Genomic DNA, 21,308 nt, shown 5'->3' with positions numbered 1-21,308 from the left:
TAAAACTTAAAAATAAATTATTAAACTTTTTTTTGTTAAATACATTACATTTTATTTACGTTTATGTTCGGTGAAGTTCGAAATGAAACAAATATTTATTCATCCAATTATGTTTTTATTTTATTCTTCATACTTTTTGTATTTTATATATAGAAAAATCCATTAAAACTTTTCTTAAAAACTCTACAGATTTCAAAATCTCCAAAATTTTAGCGAAAATGAGAATGTCCCTGCCAACTCGGTGTGAATGACATTTACGCGAGGCAAGAAGAAGCATTTGTTTACCTTTTATTTCACACTTTTCTGCAATTTGCGTAAACAATTATGACAACTGGAGGAGCTGAAGGAGACGACGAGGAGCAGGGCAACGCAAGCACCATTCCGAAGCCAGACCTTCCCCCGGAGCTAATGGACATCTTCAAATCGCTGGCCGAAAACAGCAATATCGTATTTAAGTCACAGCAAATCGATGATCCGGAAATTCCCTTCGAGGAGAAGCAAGGAATTGCTCGGGAGGCATTTGAAAAGAACCGAGAGAATTTCCTCATTCGATTTGGAAGCCACCTGAATGCCAGACAACTGAGCTCCTTCCAGGATCTGGCCGTCAAGGAACCCATCAAACCCGATGAGAATCTGGAGGAGATGTGCCTGCTGCTGGAGGATTTCCGGCGGAAACTGAGCACTCATTCGGTTTGCGTTAAAAATCGAAGATACCACGCCATGCAGCAGCTCCTGGAGAAGGGAGAGTACTTCAGCGAGCACGAGATGATGCAACGGGCACCCGATCTCTACCAGGAACTGGTGGGTCAATATCTCACGGAGGCGGAGAAGAAAGCGCGGGATAGCTACGATGTTAGGAACACCAGCTTCTCGGGAATCCTTATGCACACGCTGGAGAAAAAGCAAAGGGATGAGTTGCTAGAGGAAACGCAGCAGGAGAAGGAGGAGCAAGTGGAGGTCAGCAGAGAGCAGCTTTCCTTGGCAGACTTTGAAGTCCCAGTTGCTTGTAGAAAGCAGTGGGGTGGATTTGAGGATGACGAGCCCATAGCCTGCTCCACAAGTCGAAATGCAGCAGCTAGAGTTTCTCCCAATATAACAAAGATCTCCACGCCGGTATTCTATAATCCTGGAGAGCGCGATTTGCTGCGCCACGAGTTCCTGAGCCTGATGAAGGAGCGCTTCCTGGGCGGCGAGGATAAGGACTTTGATTACACGGCCGTAGATGACAACACTTTGCTGGACGATTTGAAGCAAATCGAGCAGGATGAGGAAGATGCCTATTTCGAGGATAGCGATGATGAAGAGGAACTGAGGGAGCAGCCAGCGGAAGATAAAGAAGCCTCCAGCGAGGATGAGCTGGACATCTACATGAGGCACCTGAGCAATCACCACAGTCTGCAGCATTAATCAAGCTCTATAGTCTGCAGCAATAGTCTTTAATGTTAATCTTACTCTTAGCCCTAACAAAATCTGATCTTAGACACTAGAATACATGCAGTTGTTGAGTGAAAATCTGGTTATCTCGGCCTGCCACGACCGCGTGGAAAGCCGCGTCCCCTGCCCCTCAAGACCTTGCTGTTCGGCGGAGGACTCTTGGGCCGCAGCAGCTCAATCCGGCTGGTGCAACCCGTGGCCGGAGCCTCGGCAAAGTAGGTCTGATACAGCTCCGAATTGAAGTTCGAGTTGGTCAGTTCCGGACCCACTGTTAACCATCCCGGACGGATGCTCGAATCCCTGCCAAACAGATGCAAACGCCGACGACCCAAACAAAAGTGCTCGATGATGTGAAAGATCTCGATGGGCTTCTCGAAACTGCCGAACTCCTCCTCCTCCGAGATGATCAAATCGATGTCCACGTTGGCATGTATGAAGTCGCCATCCGTGGACCGGCGAACCGTGCCCTTGATTCCCATCAGGCAGTGCTCTTTGGTGCGCTGAAAGACGGCCTTCGGCTCCAGCTGCTTGGAGTGGCCGGGCTTGTTGATGTTCGTGCGTATCCAGCAGATGTCCTCGCACCTCCGGAATCCCCACTTCTTCAGGCAGTTGCGGCCCATGTCCAAGCCCTCCGAGGAGCCGCACCAAAGGAATACGAACGAGCGGTGGGCTGCTATTTCGCCAACATCCAAATCTGAATAAAAAACCAAGGTTATTAGATGCAATTACTTGAGTTTACCGGGGGCTACTTAATAAGTTACTAATTTTTGTTTTATCATAGTATGCCATAAAAATTTTGATTTGTTAAATTTAATTCTATGTGAAATAAATTGAATGTTTTTCTAATTTATTTCGCATTGAATAAATAATGACTAATTTTTATGAATTTTTGGAAGTTGCCAGATTTTTTTATTCTTTTTTTTGAGAACAAAAAGTGGAAAATTTTTAACAAATCAATGTTAACTGCTTAGTAAATAAAATTCAAGCAGATTTAATCACAACAATATGGGGCTTTCTTCTTCAAAAGAATTTGTCGTTTGAATTATTTCGGAATTCATGCCATTCATTCATTCAATTCTATTAAACTCAAAATTCGAATTAATTCATTCATATAAAACAAAAAATTCAAAATAATTCATTGAATTGTTATTATTAAACTCAAAATTCAAATTCATTCAATTCTATTAAACTCAGAATTCTAATTAATTCATTCGCATAAAACCAAAAATTCAAAATAATTAATTGAATTGTTATTATTAAACTCAAAATTCAAATTCATTCAATTCTTTTAAACTCAAAATTCTAGTTAAAATTCAAAATAATTCATTGATTTGTTATTATTAAACTTAAAATTCAAATTCATTCGATTCTATTAAACTTAAAATTCTAATTAATTCATTCATATAAAACAAAAAATTCAAAATAATTGATTGAATTGTTATTATTAAACTCAAAATTAAAATTCATTCAATTCTATTAAACTCAAAATTCTATTAATTCATTCATATAAAACAAAAAATTCAAAATATTAAACTCAAAATTCAAATTCATTCAATTATATTAAACTGAAAATTCTAATTAATTCATTCATTTAAAACAAAAAATTCATTGAATCCATTCATGCAGTAGTACTTACTAAGTATATCATCCCAGTTCCAAAAGACCCGAGGAGCTCCACCCACAGTGGCCACAGAAGGAGCTGCCCTGGCGTATTCCTCCAGCGGCGGTTCAATCAGTATGACATCAAACTTGGTAAATCTCCAACAGGCGCAGAGGCAGGCTATGGCGCTGAAGTGGGTGAGTATCTGGGAAGTCATTCAAAGCATGATCATGAATCAGCAGGAACCTCAGTGAAGTAGAATAAATGATTATTTACATACAGAGTTATAAGACTTAGCATAACATTCCTGCAAAAACCATGGCATTTCAATCGTGCGGATGAATTGGATATGTATGAAGAGTGGAAGTTATCTCTGAGTGATCAGTTTGAAAAAACAATGCGGAAATATAGTATAGTGGAAGTGAGGGATGAAAGTCAGCATTTGCGACCTCCCCAGAACACTCTGATTCAGTAAAAATTACGAGATGTGAAATGGAAATGCAGATCAAATGAGAAAGAGTGAAATGCATTGGGTATTTATGATTGTATGGGAGTCATTCATTAAACTGAGTGTGTTTAAACTCAGGTGTGTCTTTCTATGTTTGAAATAATGGAGCAGGAATGTTCCCCAACGTGCAGGATCAAGGGCGATTTCAGAGCTCAATCATGAAGATGAAGATAACCATCAGATAACTCAAACGCAAACATGACATGAGTGTGAGTGTTAAAGTAAAGGAGCATTTCATGATGGAAACAAAGTGATCTTGATGAAAGTAAACTTGGGAATGAAACCCTGTACAGTGTATCAGATGGGTTTGTAACGCAGCATATCTATGAAGAATATGTGGCAATGCGTCAATGAAAAAAAATATGAATGTGAAGAAAGTGAGTGAGATCTTATGGACAGAGTCTGAAGCCTGTGCTGGAATGAGCGAGCGCATCAGATCAAACGCAGAAAAATAACAAATGAAACGAAGGATGGGAAGGGAGGGCGATATTCGCCATCTACACGGCCGCCCAGGCCAAGCCCAAGGTTTGTTTGTGGCCACGTCACTTTTCCCAGCTCCACATACCCAGAATCCCAGAATGCCGGCTAGAAAGATTAGAAGTTATTAATGGTTATAATATAAAACCCTTTTCAGACGGGCCTCTCGCTGTCGGAGAAAGTACAAAACCTGGTCGAGATGAACGCTAAGAAGCCGCTGCTCCGCTTCAATGGACCCAAGTTCCGGGAGTACGTGAAGAGTGCGCCCAGGAATTACTCCATGATCGTGATGCTCACCGCTTTGGCTCCCTCGCGGCAGTGCCAGATTTGCCGTCATGCCCACGATGAGTTCGCCATCGTGGCCAACTCCTATCGCTTCTCGTCGACCTACTCCAACAAGCTCTTCTTCGCCATGGTCGATTTCGATGATGGCTCCGAGGTTTTCCAACTGCTGCGCCTCAATACCGCCCCCGTTTTCATGCATTTCCCGGCCAAGGGCAAGCCAAAGGGCGCCGATACGATGGACATTCATCGCGTCGGTTTTGCCGCCGATTCGATAGCGAAATTCGTGGCCGAGCGCACGGACATCACCATCCGCATCTTCCGTCCGCCCAACTATTCCGGCACCGTGGCCATGATCACGCTGGTCGCCCTGGTCGGCAGTTTCCTCTACATCCGGCGCAACAATCTGGAGTTCCTGTACAATAAGAACCTCTGGGGAGCCATCGCTGTGTTCTTTTGCTTCGCCATGATCTCCGGCCAGATGTGGAACCACATCCGTGGTCCGCCGCTGGTGCACAAGTCGCAGAACGGCGGCGTCGCCTACATTCATGGGTCCTCGCAGGGCCAGCTGGTGGTGGAGACCTACATCGTCATGTTCCTGAGTGAGTGGGGGGTATATTCTGGGCCGTAGGTGGTTTTTCAGGGACCTTAGGAAGATAATTAAGAAGATTTGTTAATTTTTGACTGAAAATATTAGTTTTTTCACATTGTAGAACATTTCTTTTATGGAAATATCATATTTTCCCATTGAAGTACTTATCTAACTTTCGAAATTCATGACTCAAAGCATAAAATTGCCACATAACCTAGTTGAAAACTATTCAATTATTCTTTTTTACTGAAAATGTATATACAAATTTTAGATTTTTAACTTTGTAGAACATTTCTTGTATGGTAATAGCTCTTGTTTTCATTGAAGCACTTATCTTACTGTCAAACTTCATGACTCAAAGCATGAAATTGCCACATAACCCCGTTGAAAATTCTTCAAGCTTTTTAATATTTTACTTAAAATTTATATGAAAATATTCGATTTTTAACTTTATACAACATTTCTTGTATGGAAATAGTAGATTTTTAAAATTGAAGAACATTTCTTGTTTGAAAATAGTAGTTTTTTAGCTCTGTACAACATTTCTTGTAGGGAAATAGCTCTTGTTCCCATTGAAGTACTTATCCAACTGTCGAACTTCATGACTCAAAGATTAAAATTGCTATTTTTCTATGCAATTTATATTTTTTCCTTATTTTTTGTAAGAAACTAGTGTTTATCAGAGTGCTAATTAACCTAATTTACTTTCACCGGCAGAAATATTATTTCACAAGTTTCTCAAAAATCTTGCAATACAATTTATCATCAAATCACCTTCCCATTTCAGATGCCATGATTGTGCTGGGCATGATTCTGCTGATTGAATCGGGAACCCCAAAGAGCCACAACAAGAACAGGATAATGGCGATGACTGGTCTGGTGCTCCTCACCGTCTTCTTTTCCTTCCTGCTCTCCGTTTTCCGTTCGAAGGCGCAGGGTTATCCCTATAGGTGATACTCTATAACCCCCTGAAAACCAATCAATCAATTAATTATCCCTCTCTCCCTTTCAGTTTCTTGTTCAAATAGAATCGACTGCAGTCCCCTGTTCCAGTTCAAGTTCCCCCTCTATCGTTTTGTAGTTAAAATCACCAGCGAGCACACACGTATTTTTCAGTGCGTGTAAAACGACTTTAATAAATTCCACTACTAAATTATTTGTACAAAAATGCGAAATTACTTTCCAGTCTTCGGACTCAGACTCAAAGCAGGAACGGAATGATGGCACGTCGGTTCTTGGGATACTCCCGGAATGTCTCGCGGTACCATTTGTGGGTGAGCAGGGCGTTAATCGTCTGATTGCTGGCCACCCAGAGGAAGATCAGTCGCCATATCCTCACGGGCATGTAGAGATCAGCGATGCAGAAGTACATGACCACCTCGAGGAACATGTGAGGCGACGAGAGAAGATTAAATAGGCCTCCCTTGGGCAGCAGATGCTTCTCGGTGCGCACATTTCCCGTCTGCGGATCCTTTCGCAGCCTCACCAATATCATATTGCTGGCATATTGCTGCTGCCAGGCGACGAAAAAGACGGCTAGGTAGAGTATTTGCTGGCCGGTCAGCCGGTCCAGGCTGAATTCCATGGGCCGGGAGCCGCGCACAAAGCCCGAGGTGTTGGACAGCAAAGCTATGATGGCGCCAAAGTAGTGGACATAACCCACCGCATAGTGGGATAGATTAATCTTGCTCTTGCTGGAGAAAATCTGCACAAAGTTGGTCTCGTAGAAGCGGCGGGTGCACTGCAGCGTGAGCATCAGTGCGCCCACGCAGGCGGTGGTGGAGTCGATCTCCACTTTGCGATGGCTCCGACCGCCGCCCATGAAGTCCAGGAAGCGCAGGACGAACTCAGGGGCCTCCCGCTGCTCCCTCACCGTCGTCACCAGCAAATAGAATCCCAGCCAGCTCCAGAATAAGGCGAATACATAGAAGTGCTTGAACCAGGACTTCGGGACCTCCAGCCAGGCCACCAAAGGATCCGTTTCGCCCTTGAAGCTGTGCTTGCCGTACCTAAACGACTGGCGAATGCTGTTCGGCAGGTACTTCTCCACAAAGGTCATTAGGCCGCCAAAGAACACGATCGTGGCGATGAACGTGCCGAATATCATCTGCAGCAGGTTGATTTTGTAGCGATCGAGCAGGTTTTCAAAGAGCTCAAGGAGCCCAGCTTCGGGCGGCGCCATTGCGAATTATTCTGGCACAGCGCAGCGCGCAAAAACTGTAAAAACTTTCTCCAAAAACCGAAAACTTGCGGAACATTCATTCCAGGGCTGGAAACTCAGTCGATTATATCAGCGATATCATCGATATATTGCTTTGCCATAAACATCGATTGATGCTGAAAAATCGATTTGAGTAATGGCGCGCAAATTTGAAAAGTGTGGTTTGTTATTTTCAGGGACCGTAAATAATCGTTATTTGAGATTTTTATTTTAAAAGGACTACTGTAATATTTTGTTTTAAACGTCAAAAATAACGTTCTTGTCCACAAAGTATATGCATGTCAACAAATCTGAAAACCAAATTGACTGGTATTTGTTCATGTCTATAAAGTGCATAAAAACCACTCAAATTGTTGATTATTTTAAAATAAAAATCTCTAATAACGACTATTAACGGACCCTGGTTATTTTATTACTTTCCCATCTAAGAAAACTAGAGCTCTCTAAAAAAACGATCCTTTATTTCATAACCTTCACTCTTAAATGGCAAACTAAATTGGCTAGTTTCATGCTTGCGTATGTGTATAAATTGATAATTACGATATGGTTCGTCTAGTTCGGCAGGTGTGAGTATTTATGCAATTGATATAACGCTCCTCGATATTGCTTATTGAGATTTCCTTCGTTCCGATTTAATGCCCTTCAGCAGTAGAGAACTCGGGGAGATGTTTGTCAAATATCCACGCCATTCCGTCCCAAGGTGCCGCCCTTATAAGGTGGTGGCTTGGGCCGGGCATAAATGCTCGAGGTGCCGCAGTCCAACTGGTAAAAGCTGTTGTTGGGACTGTAATAAATAAATTATTATTTATAAATATATAATTTAATATATTTTGCAGTATAGCCAACCTGTGAGATCGAATGCTAGTATTGTCCAGAAGGAAATTTGGGTCCTTAAGGCTCTTCAAAGTGGTAATGGGTTGATTCGACTTGCTATCCGAACACTGGACCATCTGAACCGTGGATGACATGGGATAATCCGAGTTTGAAGAGCTGACAAAAGCACACAGCGTTACTCAAGTGTTTAGAATTAAGAAAGGAGAAAAAAAAACTAAAATAGATTTATTGGAAAATCACCTCTCTGAACCATCATCCGCCCCAGAATCGCTTGACGCGCTTGGCGCACAGGACTCTTCGCAGATGTGGAAAATGTTGGCAAAGAAAAACTCAGAATGCGGATCGGAACTGAAGAGCAAAGAAACGGAAGATTTCAAATAATTAAAATCAAAAAGACTCTTTCCCAAAAGCAGGGAACTCACAACTTCTCGTGGTGGAAGCACAAAACAGCCGATAGCATCCCGATTAAAATGGCGAAAATCATGCCCGGAATGGCGAAGGCAAAGGCGAATTCATCGATGTAATTGCGCTCGGGAACATCCTCCCTGGCGATGCCCATCCATCGATCCTGCTCCCTCTGATCCTCCGTCGCCTGCTGCTCGTTCTGCTTGCCGCTGTGGAAGAGGATCTCGGTGGGCGATTCCATGCCCACCATTCGAAAGGCGCACCAGTCCAGCTTGAAGCCCACATTTTCGAAGATTTTTTGGACCGATGTGCGCTTGTAGGTGCAGGATGGGAGTTTATATAGCGGACGCACTTCCTCCTGGAGCTCCATAAGTCGGGGTGAGAACTGGGCAAAGCTTCCCACATGGACAATGACTCTGTAAGAAGATATTTAGATTTAGATATTTGAAAAAAAATTCTTTAAAAAGGTGTTTAAAAGTATGCTATACTTTTTTCATGTTTACAACGTAGCATACTTTTCAACACCGTTTTTAAAAATTTGAAAATAAAACCTTTAAAAAGGTGTTTAAAAGTATGCTATACTTTTTTCATGTTTACAACGTAGCATACTTTTCAGCACATTTTTAAATAAATTTAAATTTTCATAGATTTCCTTAAACTTACCCCTCGCGTTGCTGGGGTCGCAGCGGAAGACGTCCTCCCATATTCACAGCCGACTCCATAAAGACCACACTCAAATCCTCCTTGCTATTTGGCCACAAATCATTGCGGAATATGTTGCGTAAGTCTTCCACCCTACCCGGATCCATTAGGTGCACCCAGTTTAGGTTGTTGATCTTCATCTGCACGACATTTGGAGTGGGAAACTTATGGGCCACGAACATCGAGACGACGACATGTCGGGTTTCGTAATTCTGGCGATTCAGGGCCACTATATCCAAACTGAGTTCCTTGCCAGCCGCCGAATTCGGCGGAGTTCCGTAGAGGAAACCGGCATGGTACTCATGACTATACATATATCTCATCCAACTGGGCAAATCGGGGTAGTTCTTCAAGGAGGGTCTGTACCGAAATTGCTGGCTAATCACCTGGTGGGTCCAGTTGAAGAGCTGCGGTTCGATTTTATAGGTAAACAGCTCCCCCACATTTGCCTGCAATTTAATGGCTTCGACGCCATTGCAGATTAAAGCTAATACGGCCACTATAAAGTTGAAAAACTTCATTTTTGTTTTTATATCTATCGTTAATTCACAAGCACATTTTAATTGACTATAAACAAATTGTTATTCCGCCCAGAGGAAAAATTCCTATGGTGTGTATCTGAATGGAAGAGAGAATTATATACTACGAATTTGTTGTTTTTCATTTTGAAAGAGAGCGCCTGCGCATTTGGCACGTGACGTTAAGATAACAGTGGCTAAGGTCAGTTTTAAGATATTTAATTAAATTATTTTTCCAATTTTTACAAATTTTTAAATTTTTTTTACAAGATCATTTATTTTTAAAAAGCTTTTCCCAAAAACCGTTAACCAACTTTTCCATAAAATCTAGCATTGTGCGATAGCCCACCTATCGAAATATTAAGTCACTGTGAACGAGTCACTGTTTTTAGAGAAGTGCCATCTCTAAAACAAGTTGACAACCCTAATCAGCTGCCTGGCAATTCGGTATAAAATTCTTGGAAAACAATACGTGGCTCCGTTTATCTCGCACAAATTGGAGAAGTAATGTCTGCTGACAGGTAGCAGGTGCACCTGTTCAAATACACTAGCCGCTAAAATAGACCCACGATGTTGGCCTGCCTATGCCAGCTGTTTTTCTATCTGCTCGCCGCCGTTGCAATTGCGGTCGTTTTAGTAAGAGTTTATAAACATACCGCCTATCATTATCATATTATTGATAACCCATTCCCTAGGTTGTGGCTGCGGTGCTCTACAAGACCAAGCCCTATCCCAACATCAAGAGGCACAAGGATGAGGAGACCTTCCTGGATCCGCACAGCATCAAAACAGTGACCTTTCCGAGTCTCGAGGATTCGCCAAGTTTGGAGCTCAGTGTCATTGTACCAGCCTATAATGAGGAGCAGCGATGTACGTTGGCTTCTATAATGAATCACATTCATGTTTTTATCTATGCCCATTTACGATCGACTGTCTACATTTTAAGTTCTATACCGGAAACACTAGTATCTTTAAAATGATTGAATTTGAAGTAATCAAGCAGATATTAGAAGTATTCCCATAGAAGTTGAACTGTTGTAATCTTATTTAGAATTTTTTGTTTTATATCAGGGACCGTAAATAATCGTTATTTGAGATTTTTATTTCAAAAAGACTACTGTGATATTTTTTTTAAACGTCAAAAATAACGTTCTTTTAACTCTCAGTAGGCCTTTTAAAATAAAAACCTCAAATAACGATTATTTACGGTCCCTGTTTTATATGAATGTGTTAATTAGAATTTTGAGTTTAATAGAATTGAATGAATGGCATGAATTCCGAAATAATTCAAACGACAATTGCTTTTGAAGAAGAAAGCCCCATAATTTTGTGATTAAATCTGCCTGAATTTTATTTACTAAGCAATTAACATTGATTTGTTGAAAATTTTCCACTTTCTGTTCTCAAAAGAAAGCCCACAAAAAAATCCGGCAAATTCATAAAAATTATTCATTCAATACAATTTCTAAAAAAATTAGAAAAACGTTCAATTTATTTCACATAGAATTGAATTAAACAAATCAGAAATTTCATGGCATACTATGATAAAACAAAAATTAAATGATTCACGCAGGGCTCTACTAAGAATAGGGATTCCTATAGAAGTTATAACCTTATAGAGCCTTAGTAATAACCATACAATTATACATTTTCAGTGCCCGCCATGCTGGACGAGTGTTTGGCCTTCCTGGAGCAGAAATCCGGCGGTAATTCCAGCTTTACATACGAGGTAATCGTGGTGAGTGACGGCAGCCAAGATGCCACGGTATCCGTGGCGCTGGGCTACTCGAAAAAGCACGGAGCAGAGAAGGTGCGCGTCCTGGAACTGATTGAGAATCGGGGGAAAGGCGGAGCCGTTCGCATGGGCATGCTGAGTGCACGGGGTCGCAATCTGCTCTTCGCGGATGCGGATGGAGCCACCAAGTTCCCCGACTACGATAAGCTGGAGGTGGCCCTGAAGCAACTATCACCCGAATGGCGAGACGATGGCATTGCCATAGGATCGAGGGCCCATTTAGAAGACGATGCAATTGCCACGAGGAGTTTCTTTAGGTGAGAGTTAAAACTTTATAGATAAATCAAATTTAATCCTTACTTTCTTTTTCCCTCAGAACCATTTTGATGCACGGCTTCCATTTCCTCGTCTGGCTATTTGCCGTGCGCTCCATTCGCGATACCCAGTGTGGCTTCAAGTTGTTCACCCGAACTACGGCCAGAAAACTCTTTACCAGTCTTCATGTGGAACGGTGGGCCTTTGATGTGGAGCTGCTTTATTTGGCCGAAAGATTGAAACTGCCCATGCAGGAGGTGGCAGTTCGCTGGACGGAGATCGATGGCTCGAAATTGACACCCTTTTGGTCGTGGCTGCAGATGGGCAGGGATTTGTTCATGATCTGGCTGCGTTATTTGGTTGGCGCCTGGCGGATTGCCTCTATCCAAAAGAAGGAGAACTGAAGTTCAGGTGGAGGGGATCTCATTCCCAATATTAACAAGCATTTTGTGTCGAAACTCTTTCGCTGTCGTGCATTACCAAAACTCTTTTAACTCTAAACTCTATTTTTGTAGGCCTGATAAAGTGTAAAGAATACTAACTAGTTAAGTACTTAAGTACAGTATTTTTCAAATAAAAGAAGATTGCTTTCGTCAAAAAAAAGCTTCGAATATAAATGTTCTTTAAGAATGTTGAAAAAATATTATCTATAAAATAAAACAAGAAATTATTTCTGTCAAAAATTAGTATGGGTGATAAAATAGTTTTTAAATTGGTTAATAGTGTAACAACTTTTGAAATAACCAAATAATGGATTTACTTTAAAAATAAAATAGAAATTTAATGAATTTAGGCGGGTAACAAATGTGGTATTTTTCGAATACGATTAGTATATTTCAACTAAGTCGTATTGGGAAGTGGTATTTTACCTCACTCGGAATACGGTCATACACGAAGTTGCGGCGGCGCGTTTAGATTCGTATAAAATCGTTATAATTTAATAATACTCCAATGATTGTAAACAAATACCGCCAAGGAAAACAACAGTTGGCACATGAATAAACCATACATTTTCTAGTGAAACCATAAAGTCAAAAAAGTGCACTTTAGGTGCCACAAAGTGAAAAATTCCAGGAATCCTACGTTGCGCCTGTTGCTCCTCTCTTTCCACTCGCTGCAGGTGTGTGCGGGTGTCCGCTCGTCTGTGTGAGCGTCTCAGCTGTGCCTGGCGGTATATATTGTTTATAAAGTTTTTTTTTCGCCGCATTTGCATTTGCTGAACAAGCCGGTCGGTTGATTTTTCGTATTTACTCTCGTCGCCGCGCAAAAACGAAAGTGATTTGTTGTTGTTTACTCGGTCTGCGCTGCGCCCTCCAATTGGAGAACTGTGATTTGTTGTTAGTAAAGTGTGCTGCTGTTGTTGTTGTTGTTATGCGGTCGGGTCATTGCTTCAAATTGCTCAATCAACGGCACTTGTGGTAAGCGCACACTGGCACAGTTATCAATTTTATTCCTTTTTTCTCTCTCTATCTCTCTCTGTCTTGTCCCCCTTTTTATCGCTATCGAATTTCGTCTTTGTTCATTGTTTTATCGGCACTAATTCGAAAGCTGCGCTTGAAACTATTGGATTCTCGTTATGGCTGATAAGAAGCGATCGCTCCCATTTCAAGGCATTCTAATCAGACAGCCGTGCGTTTCCAATTGGAACTCGTACTTGGGATGCATTTGCTTACTCTCTTTATTCAATTAAGAGCACAGCTTGTAACAACTAAATTTGTTTTAATTTAAATAATTTATTTTTTTGTCACCCAACTAAGTTAAGCTTCCTGATATTGCATTTACAAATCTAGTAGTTTACTTAGATAAAATTTAAAACAGTTAATGTATTTAGTAAAGGTTTTTTTTTTAATATGATTTTAAAAAAATATAAAAATATTTTTGTTTATTAATATAAAGTTTAAATTATTGTTTATATATTTTGTAACCTAAATTACCTTTCATAATTTATTTCAATAAATATAGTTAGCAAATCAACAAAAAACCGAAAGACCACTTGATTTCCAATTAGACTGAAATTCTTTTTAAGGTCGAAGATTCTTCGCTCTTTTTCTTCCGAGTCTCTCGACTAGAAAAAGCGCGACAATAAACAAAAATTAAATGCAAAGAAGAATACAAACTAAGCGCGACCATTTGCGTGGCGAAATTCAAAGTCAAAAACGAGTTGCCAGGCCACGCCCGCTATATGTACATATATATACATATACCTATAATATATATAGACGTATGCAGCCCAGGTCCAGGTCTTTGGGCCTCTCGCTCCACCAAAAAGATTTATGTACACATTGCGCCTTCTGCCTTTTGCCATCCTTTTTTCCTTTTTGTGCCTCGGTCCGTGTTTATTTTATTACTTATGGCCATGCGCGATGCGCTCAAGATTATCTCGGCCCCTCGTTCTCTGTTTTGCTGTCCCCATTCCTCCCGTTCCGCCCCTGTTTTTGTAGCGGCTCTGCTTGATTAAAGTGAGAGGGTGCGGTGGGCGGAGGATCTGGAGAAGAAGAAGAGGGCATTTTGTCGCTTTTGTTTTGTTTCGCTCTTTTTCTTCGTTCTGGGAGACCAGGAGCGGATTTAAGGATATTTCACAGAGATTTGAGATAAATTCTTATTTCAAAAATTTTTAAAACTTTACAAAATTTAGAAACATACATAGTTTAAAATTTCATTTAAAAAAAAAGTTTTTTCCAAATTTTAAAGCACTCCGCTCCTGTAAAAGCCCCAGTCTCTTGTTAGCTTTTGTTGAAGTGTGATAATTCCAGAGATCTTATAGTCGCTCTTCCTCCGCTTGGAGCCTTCTTTTCAACGAGCCGTTTGTTTGTGTACACGCTTCTTGCTTCGCGACTCGAAAAGGAAGTGATGGGAAAATGTAAATGGGAATATCCCGCTTTAGGGGGCTAATCCTTTAATCCACTGTGCGCGTTCAAGGTCAACGAGTGATCTTTGCACAAGTATATATGTATATATAGTATATATATCTCCTGTCTAGTCGTGGCTAATTAATTGTCCGTTTAATCGTTCGATTTGCTGCCTGACTTGTCTGTCCACTCTGCTCTTCCTTTCTGTGCCCATCCTCCTCTCCATTTATGTTTTATCCGTAAATGTATAACTATATTTTCCCATTCTGATTGATGTCAGCCGGAACGCCCACGGCAATTAGTCAACCAGGTAACTCCCAGTGCTATAATGTTTCACTGGTTCAATGTTCCACGGTCAATGCCTCGAGGGGCGCTCAAAAGATTCGCACGCCCACGCCCCCCAAAAATAGATTTATGGCCTTGTCTTCAGCGTGTGTTGTAACCAATTTTTTGTGTGAGCGCTTCTAATTTTAACCCTCTGTATACCAATGCGACATTATTCGTGACGTCCCACAAAGTAGCTAATAAAAACTATTTTAAAATATTTATTTAGTTTATTGGGAACGGCATTATAAGTATTCCAGTATCTGGGTCATAAGATTAATTTGCTTATTTCAAAAAGTTCTGCTTTTTAAAACGACATATCAAAAGGGTTAAAAACATTTTTTTTCCTGGCTGTAAATATTAACATTGATTTTTGGTAAGCTAATATTTTTCACTTAATTATCTTGTTTTGCAGACACTTTTTCTTGTCAAGATGATGGGCACAAAACATCGAAATACACACGTCAATGGCAGCATCAAGTCATCGTCATCGCTGCGATCGAGCAGCAAATCCTTTCAGGCCAAACTGGATAAAATGTCTGAGAGACTGTTTGACGTCGTGAAGAGCGGTTCGATGGTCAAAAGGGCCCAAAACAAGAAGCGCTTCACCCCTGTAAATTATAAACATCGATGGTTTGAGTTGACCAAGCGAACTTTCTGCTATTTCGATGTGGAAAATGTTGAGGTGAGTCATTCAATTATTGACAGGCCAACAGGTTTCATTTGGTTTAATTTATGCAAATGAAACAACATAATTTAATATGAATCGGCTAAAATAAAACCAAAATGTAGATAAGATCGAAGAATCGAAGATTTAAGGAAATGCAGTAGTAAATTTTTATTTTAATCTGATCGGTAAAAACTTTAAATTATTTGGTGGTTCTGAAGATCAAGAATCTAAAGATAATTATCTAGATTATAATCTAGTGATGAACTTATTATTATAAATCTATTTGTAGGACGATAATCTTCAACAAGATTAAATATATTCACTTTTTTAACAGTTACCTAAGTATTTATCATCTTAAAATATTTTGGTAATCAGATTATTAGGATTATTAGGGGATCATTAGATTTAATCTAGTCTTTTTACAATATCACAGATAGACAAGTACCCGAACCTCTGAGCAGTCGAAAGGGCACATTCGAGTGGGGTTAGCCAGTTGCCTGGCCGACAATGAGACGTCTTGAGATTCGAGGGACTGGGAACTGCGTACTGGTAACTGGGAAATGGAGGAAAGATGAGAATTATGGAGGACGCTTTCATTATTCATGTTCAAGTGGGCGTCTCATCTTGTCGTCATGGTTTCGTCATTTATTGCGTCGTTATTATGGCACCTAGCGGTTCGCAATTTTCACCACCCACCCACCGATGGCCGCCCGGAAAAGTTACTCTGCCCCGGCAGCCGGCTGCTTTCGTTTCAAAACAAATGTCGCTTTCGGAAAAACCAAAGTCTACAATTGGAACTTCGGCATTCGCATGCCATCCAGTCTCCGGCTGGAAACTAACCACACTCAAAAAAAAATTTTAGAAAATCGCCTATGGATTTGCTTTACTGGCGATTTTTTTCTATATTTCTGGAATATTTCTTGAATTTAATGAATTTTGATTAATTGGAAGAAAATTTTCTTTACCAGTAGAAAATTTTTTTATTTTAAAGAAAAAAATCGCCAGTGAAGCAAATCCATAGGCGATTTTCTAAAATTCAGGGCGATTCATTTTCTGAGTGCACTGTGGGGGATGGAATAAGTACACACACAAAAGCAGCTGTTAGCCGGCACAATGCATGAAAAACCCACCCTCGGAGACTCGGTGTCCTATCCCGTTATGTCGTTCCAATTGGAAGCGGAGTTTCCCTTGAGTTTCCCCCTGAATATCCTGGATGAAGTTCAGTAACCGTGGCAGGAGTTTCTATCCTGGCTTCGTCGCGTGTGGACGTGCGTTAGATTTTCGCTCAAATAATTTCACAAATCCCAGAACTCTCTAATACTTGTTTTAAAATATTTGTATCTATTTCGCGATATTATTAAAAATTTCTTCTTTTAATAACTTGGTTATTTGCCATACTTTCGAAAATACAAACAGTTTTCTATTGCGCCGGCTGCTACCCTTGAAAATTTGATTGGTTTTCAGCGGCAAAGTGAAACCACCCTTATTTCTCATGTTTCTAACTATTTAAACAGAATTTGTTTGTATTAAAACGAAAAAGAAACCATTAAACCATTTAATAAATTGAAAAAGTGCATCCCAAAGATTGCGGAAAAGAAAACACCCAAAATAAAACATTTAAGTCGCAAATCCCTTCCATGGCGTCGTTGGAAAATTTTTTGCGAATCTAACCGAAAGCCAACGAGAAAAAAAAAGGGAAGAAAACGCCCCACCCAAAGCAAAAGTTTTTCAAGTGTATCCATCTGCCTTTGTGTGCGTGCGTGGTGCGTTTGTGTATGTGCGTGAGTCTCGGTGTTGTTGTTGTTTTCGCTACTTTTGCCGCACCCCGAAATTTCGAATTTCGTGTGCCTGTGCCTAAATTAAAAGGATTATCCTGACGCCCAAAAGGACGCATTTTTAGTCCTAGGTAAGCAATTGTGGGGTGGGGTGCATGCGGAGGAGGGAATGGAAATCCTCTGGGAGATGCTAGTTTTATGTGCCAAGTTTGAATTTCGTAATTGAATTAGAGTGAGTGTGGGGATACGCCTAAAATTATGCAATAAAAATACATATTTTGCTTGATTGAATTTTTATGGAAATATATTGGGGAAGATAAGAATATTTTATAATACTGATTAAATTTGAATAAAATATTTATTATGGAAATGTTATGGAAATGATATCTTATCATTTTATCAAATTGTTATTTAAACTTAACTAAAAGAAACAGAGACGTATAACCCACTAAAGCACAAACACAAAAAAAAAAAATCTGAAAAATATATATATCTCATTTTAAACATCTGTTTATGAGATTATCTTATAATTACGCATTTACATATAGTTGAACCTCAAAGGAACCTAGGTCTCCTTTGAAATCTAAGGACACCCACGACACTCGGGTGTCAATCACTCTTGTCACTCTATCCCATCATTTTGCCATTCATGTATTCATTTCGCTGGTTTTCCTTTGCCACCACCGCCGCTTTTCTCTTGTCCTTGCTCCGAGGGCTGCTGCGGGAGTTCGGGGGTTCGATGAACTCGTGTAGAAAATGTTCAATTAATTGATTGATTCGCGGTGGCTTCTTTGTGTGGTCCCATCCCCTTTTTGGGAAAGTTGAGGATACAACCAGCTGCTTCAGCCAGTCTTCCTGCCTTGTAATCCAATGTCCAAGCCTGTCATGTTTATTGGGGTCAGACCCTTGGACGCAGAGCGGGCTGATTAATGGGTAGCCAGCAACAAGCTGAGCCGGCCAACTCATCCACGTAGCCACCTAGTCATTGCACTTATACACTGGGAAAAAATTCTAAAAGATTGGCTAGGCAAAAAACATAAAACATTGGTTTTCGGAGAAATTAAATTGTGTAGCTCCCCAAATTTTGGAGGTTTGAAATCTCCACTTATTTTAGTATACATTTTTAGGTAGAACTTTTTAATATTTTTCTTTGGTGTAGCCGCCTTGGCTTCATCATCATCATCACCACCATCGTTGTCGTAGTTGTGTCATTAACCTGTCATAAAAATCGCAGCTTGGGCCAGGTCCCAGTTACAGTCGAAGTCCCACGAGCGGGAAAAAAAGAGTGAACTGCGATGAAGTGGGGGCTGGAGAACCAGAACCGAACCGAACCATCATCCTCTATGGCTCACCGCCGTGGTATGCTAATTGAACCTGGACTTTTTGTTTGCCAACACTTTGCAGTTCTCTACGCTCCCCTTTCCCATCTCGGTGCCAATGCGTTCGTTCTGCTCTCTAATACATTTCGCACAGATTAAGGCTGTAAATAACAATTTTCCAAAAGGAGGCGGGTCGCCATGCAAGTCGCGTTTAATGGGGAAATGAACAGGGGGCAAAGTGTGAATAACGAATGTGGGAATGCACTTTTGTTAGGAGATTTGTAAAATATAATAATAACTATTAAGAAAAGAATATATTATAGAGATAAATATAGCCTTATTTATATTTACATATATTAAGCAAATAATAATTAAATTCAAATGTATTCGGGAGCAAAAAAAATTAATAGAAGTGTCTAAACGTTCGTAAAAGATAATAATAACTATTAAAAAAGTAATAAATCACTGAGATTACTATAGAACTTTTTATATTGAAAACACTATATTAAGTAACTAAAATGCTCATTTAAACAGATGCAAAAAGGTAGTAAATTCCAAAGGCTAAAAACATATTTTTCTTATCATACTTTTAGGTAACGTACAAATTTTTTAACCCAATTTGTTTATAAAAATACCCTTAATTGGTTAAGGTCTATTGGACACCATATATGAATAATAACCCTCCTTCAACCCCTTTCTAACTGAACTCAAAGATAATTTCTTTGGCTACCCATAGCTTGAGGTATTTATAGCTCCGAAAGATAAATTTATAATGACTACCCATAATACCCATACCCTTTCCCCATATCTATTTCCAAGCCAATGCCCACTGCCCTTCGACTAATGGAGGTGCCATCTGCTGGGGCTTGAGTTCCTTGCCACCTCGGCTCGTAAATGCAAATGCTGTAAATGCTGCTTTCCCCATTATCGATGTTGCGAGGACTAATCCTGTCCAGTAGCCACTCAGAAAATGAACGCTTCTTCGCGGCGAAAAACACATTTTTATGACTTTTCGGGGAGTTCTTATTTTTTTACGACTCCCCCTTACAGAAAGTGTCTTTGGAGTTTCGAACGTAGAGAGCCTAGAGCCTGCTGCTGATCAATCTCCCACAATTGTGAGGCATACCCAATTAGACATTTAAATTTATCACTTTGCCGGCCGCCAACTCTTTCTTGCTTTTCCCCGTTTTTAAGCCGCTTCGGTGAAAGAAAAATATGTCTCTCGTGGGGATTATTACTCATCGCATGCATTTTAAAATTCTTCACGAATTGACACCTTTGGAAGGCCCCCGTCGAATGGCTTAAAGCTGATTTCGTAGAATTACAAAACCCACATCGTCGTTCCTCCTCCTTCTCCTTTTTTTTCAATGCTGACAAATTAGCGAGCCGAGCTGAATTTTTTCCATTTGTTGGGTGGTCCCGTTTCCAATCGTTGTCTTTATGCCTTTATAAATCTTCGCGCTGCATTTTATTTAACACGAAATTGGCGCCAAAGCCAAAATGTTTTTGATAAGCTTCGTCTTCGGTTTTTGTTTTTTTTTTTTGGGGATGGGGGGAACTTTTGACTCTGACATATGTCGCCCCTCTTTTCGGATCCGAAAATGAGCGGATGGCATGACGCTGTCCTCGATTTGGTTCCTGAACCTTGGAAGACAACCTGACTTCTTTTGCGGTTGCCAGTTGCAGTTGCAACCGCAGGCTAAATGACTGCAAAGTTTAAGACTGATTACAGTTACTTGTTAAGGGAGGATACCCCTTTATAGGTAGGGTATATGGGGATTTTCTGTATTTAAATATTTAGAAATAGAATACACATTAAACTTTGATTTTATATATTCCTTTTTTTGAACAAAAAGCGTGATATTAAAAAACTTTTTAAGAGGTCATTACAAATTCTTGGAAATAATAATCCCAAATTGGATACGATACCCCTTTCCATCTGACAGCTGACTTATGCTGACTAATTACAAGCACTTTTGAAGCCATTTACATGTGCGCATATGCTCAATACATTTCAATTGTGCAGAGACCAAGCCCTTTTCGTAAGCACTTGTAACAATTATGAATCACAATCGAAAAGGTAACACTCCAACTCCGGATCCGAACTGGAACTCGAACTCGAAACCGAGCATGATAGTAATAAAATTATAAGGAAAACCTGTTGGACAATTGGTGGTCTGCTCGTACATGATTTGCCTATTAACGGATTTCGGTCCGCGAGATGATTCACTCCGATGAATGGAAGACTTTTTGGTGTTATCCGGCGTGTCTTGAATGCCAAATGAAGGTTTTGCAGCGTCTAATGAGTTGTAAATCCCTGAAGGAAGAGCTAGGAATATATATATATCATACCTTTTGTGCCGGGCCTCTAGACGTCGCATTGTCTGTTCAGGCTTAAGCTTTCATGCTTCATTATGCTGACTTGAATGAATCTCTCGCTCTTGTCTATCCCATCCCCTTGCTCTATTCGTCCTCCTGTCTTCCTTTGTCTTCCTTCGCCCACGAGCTGACATTGAGTTATTACATCCAGACAGACTGGCAGAGGACCCGGCCCTAAAGTTGGCCGTAAAATTAAGCCCAGTTCCAATCAAGTCGCTCCCACAGCAAGTGAGCCTAAGCCTAAACACCTTTTACGCCCCATTATCTCCCGGAGACAATAAACAATCGTTTAATTGGAATTATGTTCGAAAATAAACGCCTTTCTATGGAAAAACTAAGAGTCTTAAGCGCTTTTATTGGCATTATCGC

At 40.4% G+C, this 21,308-nt stretch overlaps 7 protein-coding genes across 8 annotated transcripts in view; 4 read left to right on the top strand and 3 right to left on the bottom strand.

The window, feature by feature from the left end:
- Ostgamma (oligosaccharide transferase gamma subunit) overlaps positions 1-6,049 on the top strand; it is a 103,688-nt gene extending 97,639 nt beyond the window's left edge. Inside the window, exons 2-5 of the mRNA XM_017160616.3 lie at positions 4,025-4,067; positions 4,177-4,903; positions 5,681-5,843; positions 5,906-6,049. Coding sequence (XP_017016105.2) covers positions 4,219-4,903; positions 5,681-5,843; positions 5,906-5,921 — 864 coding nt within the window. The 5' untranslated portion in view covers positions 4,025-4,067; positions 4,177-4,218 and the 3' untranslated portion in view covers positions 5,922-6,049. The remainder of the gene's footprint in view (positions 1-4,024; positions 4,068-4,176; positions 4,904-5,680; positions 5,844-5,905) is intronic.
- On the top strand, positions 221-1,407 carry LOC108070241 (coiled-coil domain-containing protein 97). The gene has a single exon (XM_017160636.3). The coding sequence runs from the start codon at positions 325-327 to the stop codon at positions 1,405-1,407; it is 1,083 nt and encodes a 360-aa protein (XP_017016125.2). The 5' UTR covers positions 221-324.
- On the bottom strand, positions 1,421-3,251 carry Mettl14 (methyltransferase like 14). The gene is made up of 2 exons (XM_070212655.1): positions 3,071-3,251; positions 1,421-2,128 (listed from the first exon to the last, which is right to left on the bottom strand). The coding sequence occupies exons 1-2, from the start codon at positions 3,249-3,251 to the stop codon at positions 1,518-1,520; spliced, it is 792 nt and encodes a 263-aa protein (XP_070068756.1). The 3' UTR covers positions 1,421-1,517.
- On the bottom strand, positions 6,000-7,255 carry LOC108070226 (polyprenal reductase). Its single transcript, XM_017160618.3, has one exon. It carries the CDS (start codon positions 7,073-7,075, stop codon positions 6,095-6,097), a length of 981 nt encoding a protein of 326 aa, XP_017016107.2. The 5' UTR covers positions 7,076-7,255; the 3' UTR covers positions 6,000-6,094.
- Positions 7,256-7,556: 301 nt separating this feature from the next.
- Scgalpha (sarcoglycan alpha) lies at positions 7,557-9,678 on the bottom strand. 2 transcript variants are annotated; one of them, XM_017160614.3, is made up of 5 exons: positions 9,017-9,678; positions 8,371-8,769; positions 8,189-8,296; positions 7,961-8,104; positions 7,557-7,898 (listed from the first exon to the last, which is right to left on the bottom strand). In XM_017160614.3, the coding sequence occupies exons 1-5, from the start codon at positions 9,574-9,576 to the stop codon at positions 7,787-7,789; spliced, it is 1,323 nt and encodes a 440-aa protein (XP_017016103.2). In that variant the 5' UTR covers positions 9,577-9,678; the 3' UTR covers positions 7,557-7,786. The 2 variants fall into 2 exon arrangements, with proteins under 2 accessions (XP_017016103.2, XP_017016104.2); XM_017160615.3 differs by lacking the exon at positions 8,189-8,296.
- Positions 9,679-9,980: 302 nt separating this feature from the next.
- wol (Dolichyl-phosphate beta-glucosyltransferase wollknaeuel) lies at positions 9,981-12,253 on the top strand. Its single transcript, XM_017160617.3, has 4 exons — positions 9,981-10,209; positions 10,269-10,443; positions 11,229-11,625; positions 11,685-12,253. Exons 1-4 carry the CDS (start codon positions 10,144-10,146, stop codon positions 12,025-12,027), a joined length of 981 nt encoding a protein of 326 aa, XP_017016106.2. The 5' UTR covers positions 9,981-10,143; the 3' UTR covers positions 12,028-12,253.
- Positions 12,254-12,628: 375 nt separating this feature from the next.
- The window catches only part of Btk (tyrosine-protein kinase Btk29A), a 46,063-nt gene continuing 37,383 nt past the window's right edge, over positions 12,629-21,308 (top strand). The window contains exons 1-2 of the mRNA XM_017160611.3: positions 12,629-13,041; positions 15,212-15,481. Coding sequence (XP_017016100.2) covers positions 15,230-15,481 — 252 coding nt within the window. The 5' untranslated portion in view covers positions 12,629-13,041; positions 15,212-15,229. The remainder of the gene's footprint in view (positions 13,042-15,211; positions 15,482-21,308) is intronic.

The sequence above is a fragment of the Drosophila takahashii genome, chromosome 2L, assembly GCF_030179915.1.
Source record: "Drosophila takahashii strain IR98-3 E-12201 chromosome 2L, DtakHiC1v2, whole genome shotgun sequence".
Taxonomy (NCBI): domain Eukaryota; kingdom Metazoa; phylum Arthropoda; class Insecta; order Diptera; family Drosophilidae; genus Drosophila; species Drosophila takahashii.
This window is presented reverse-complemented; position numbering and strand designations above follow the sequence as displayed.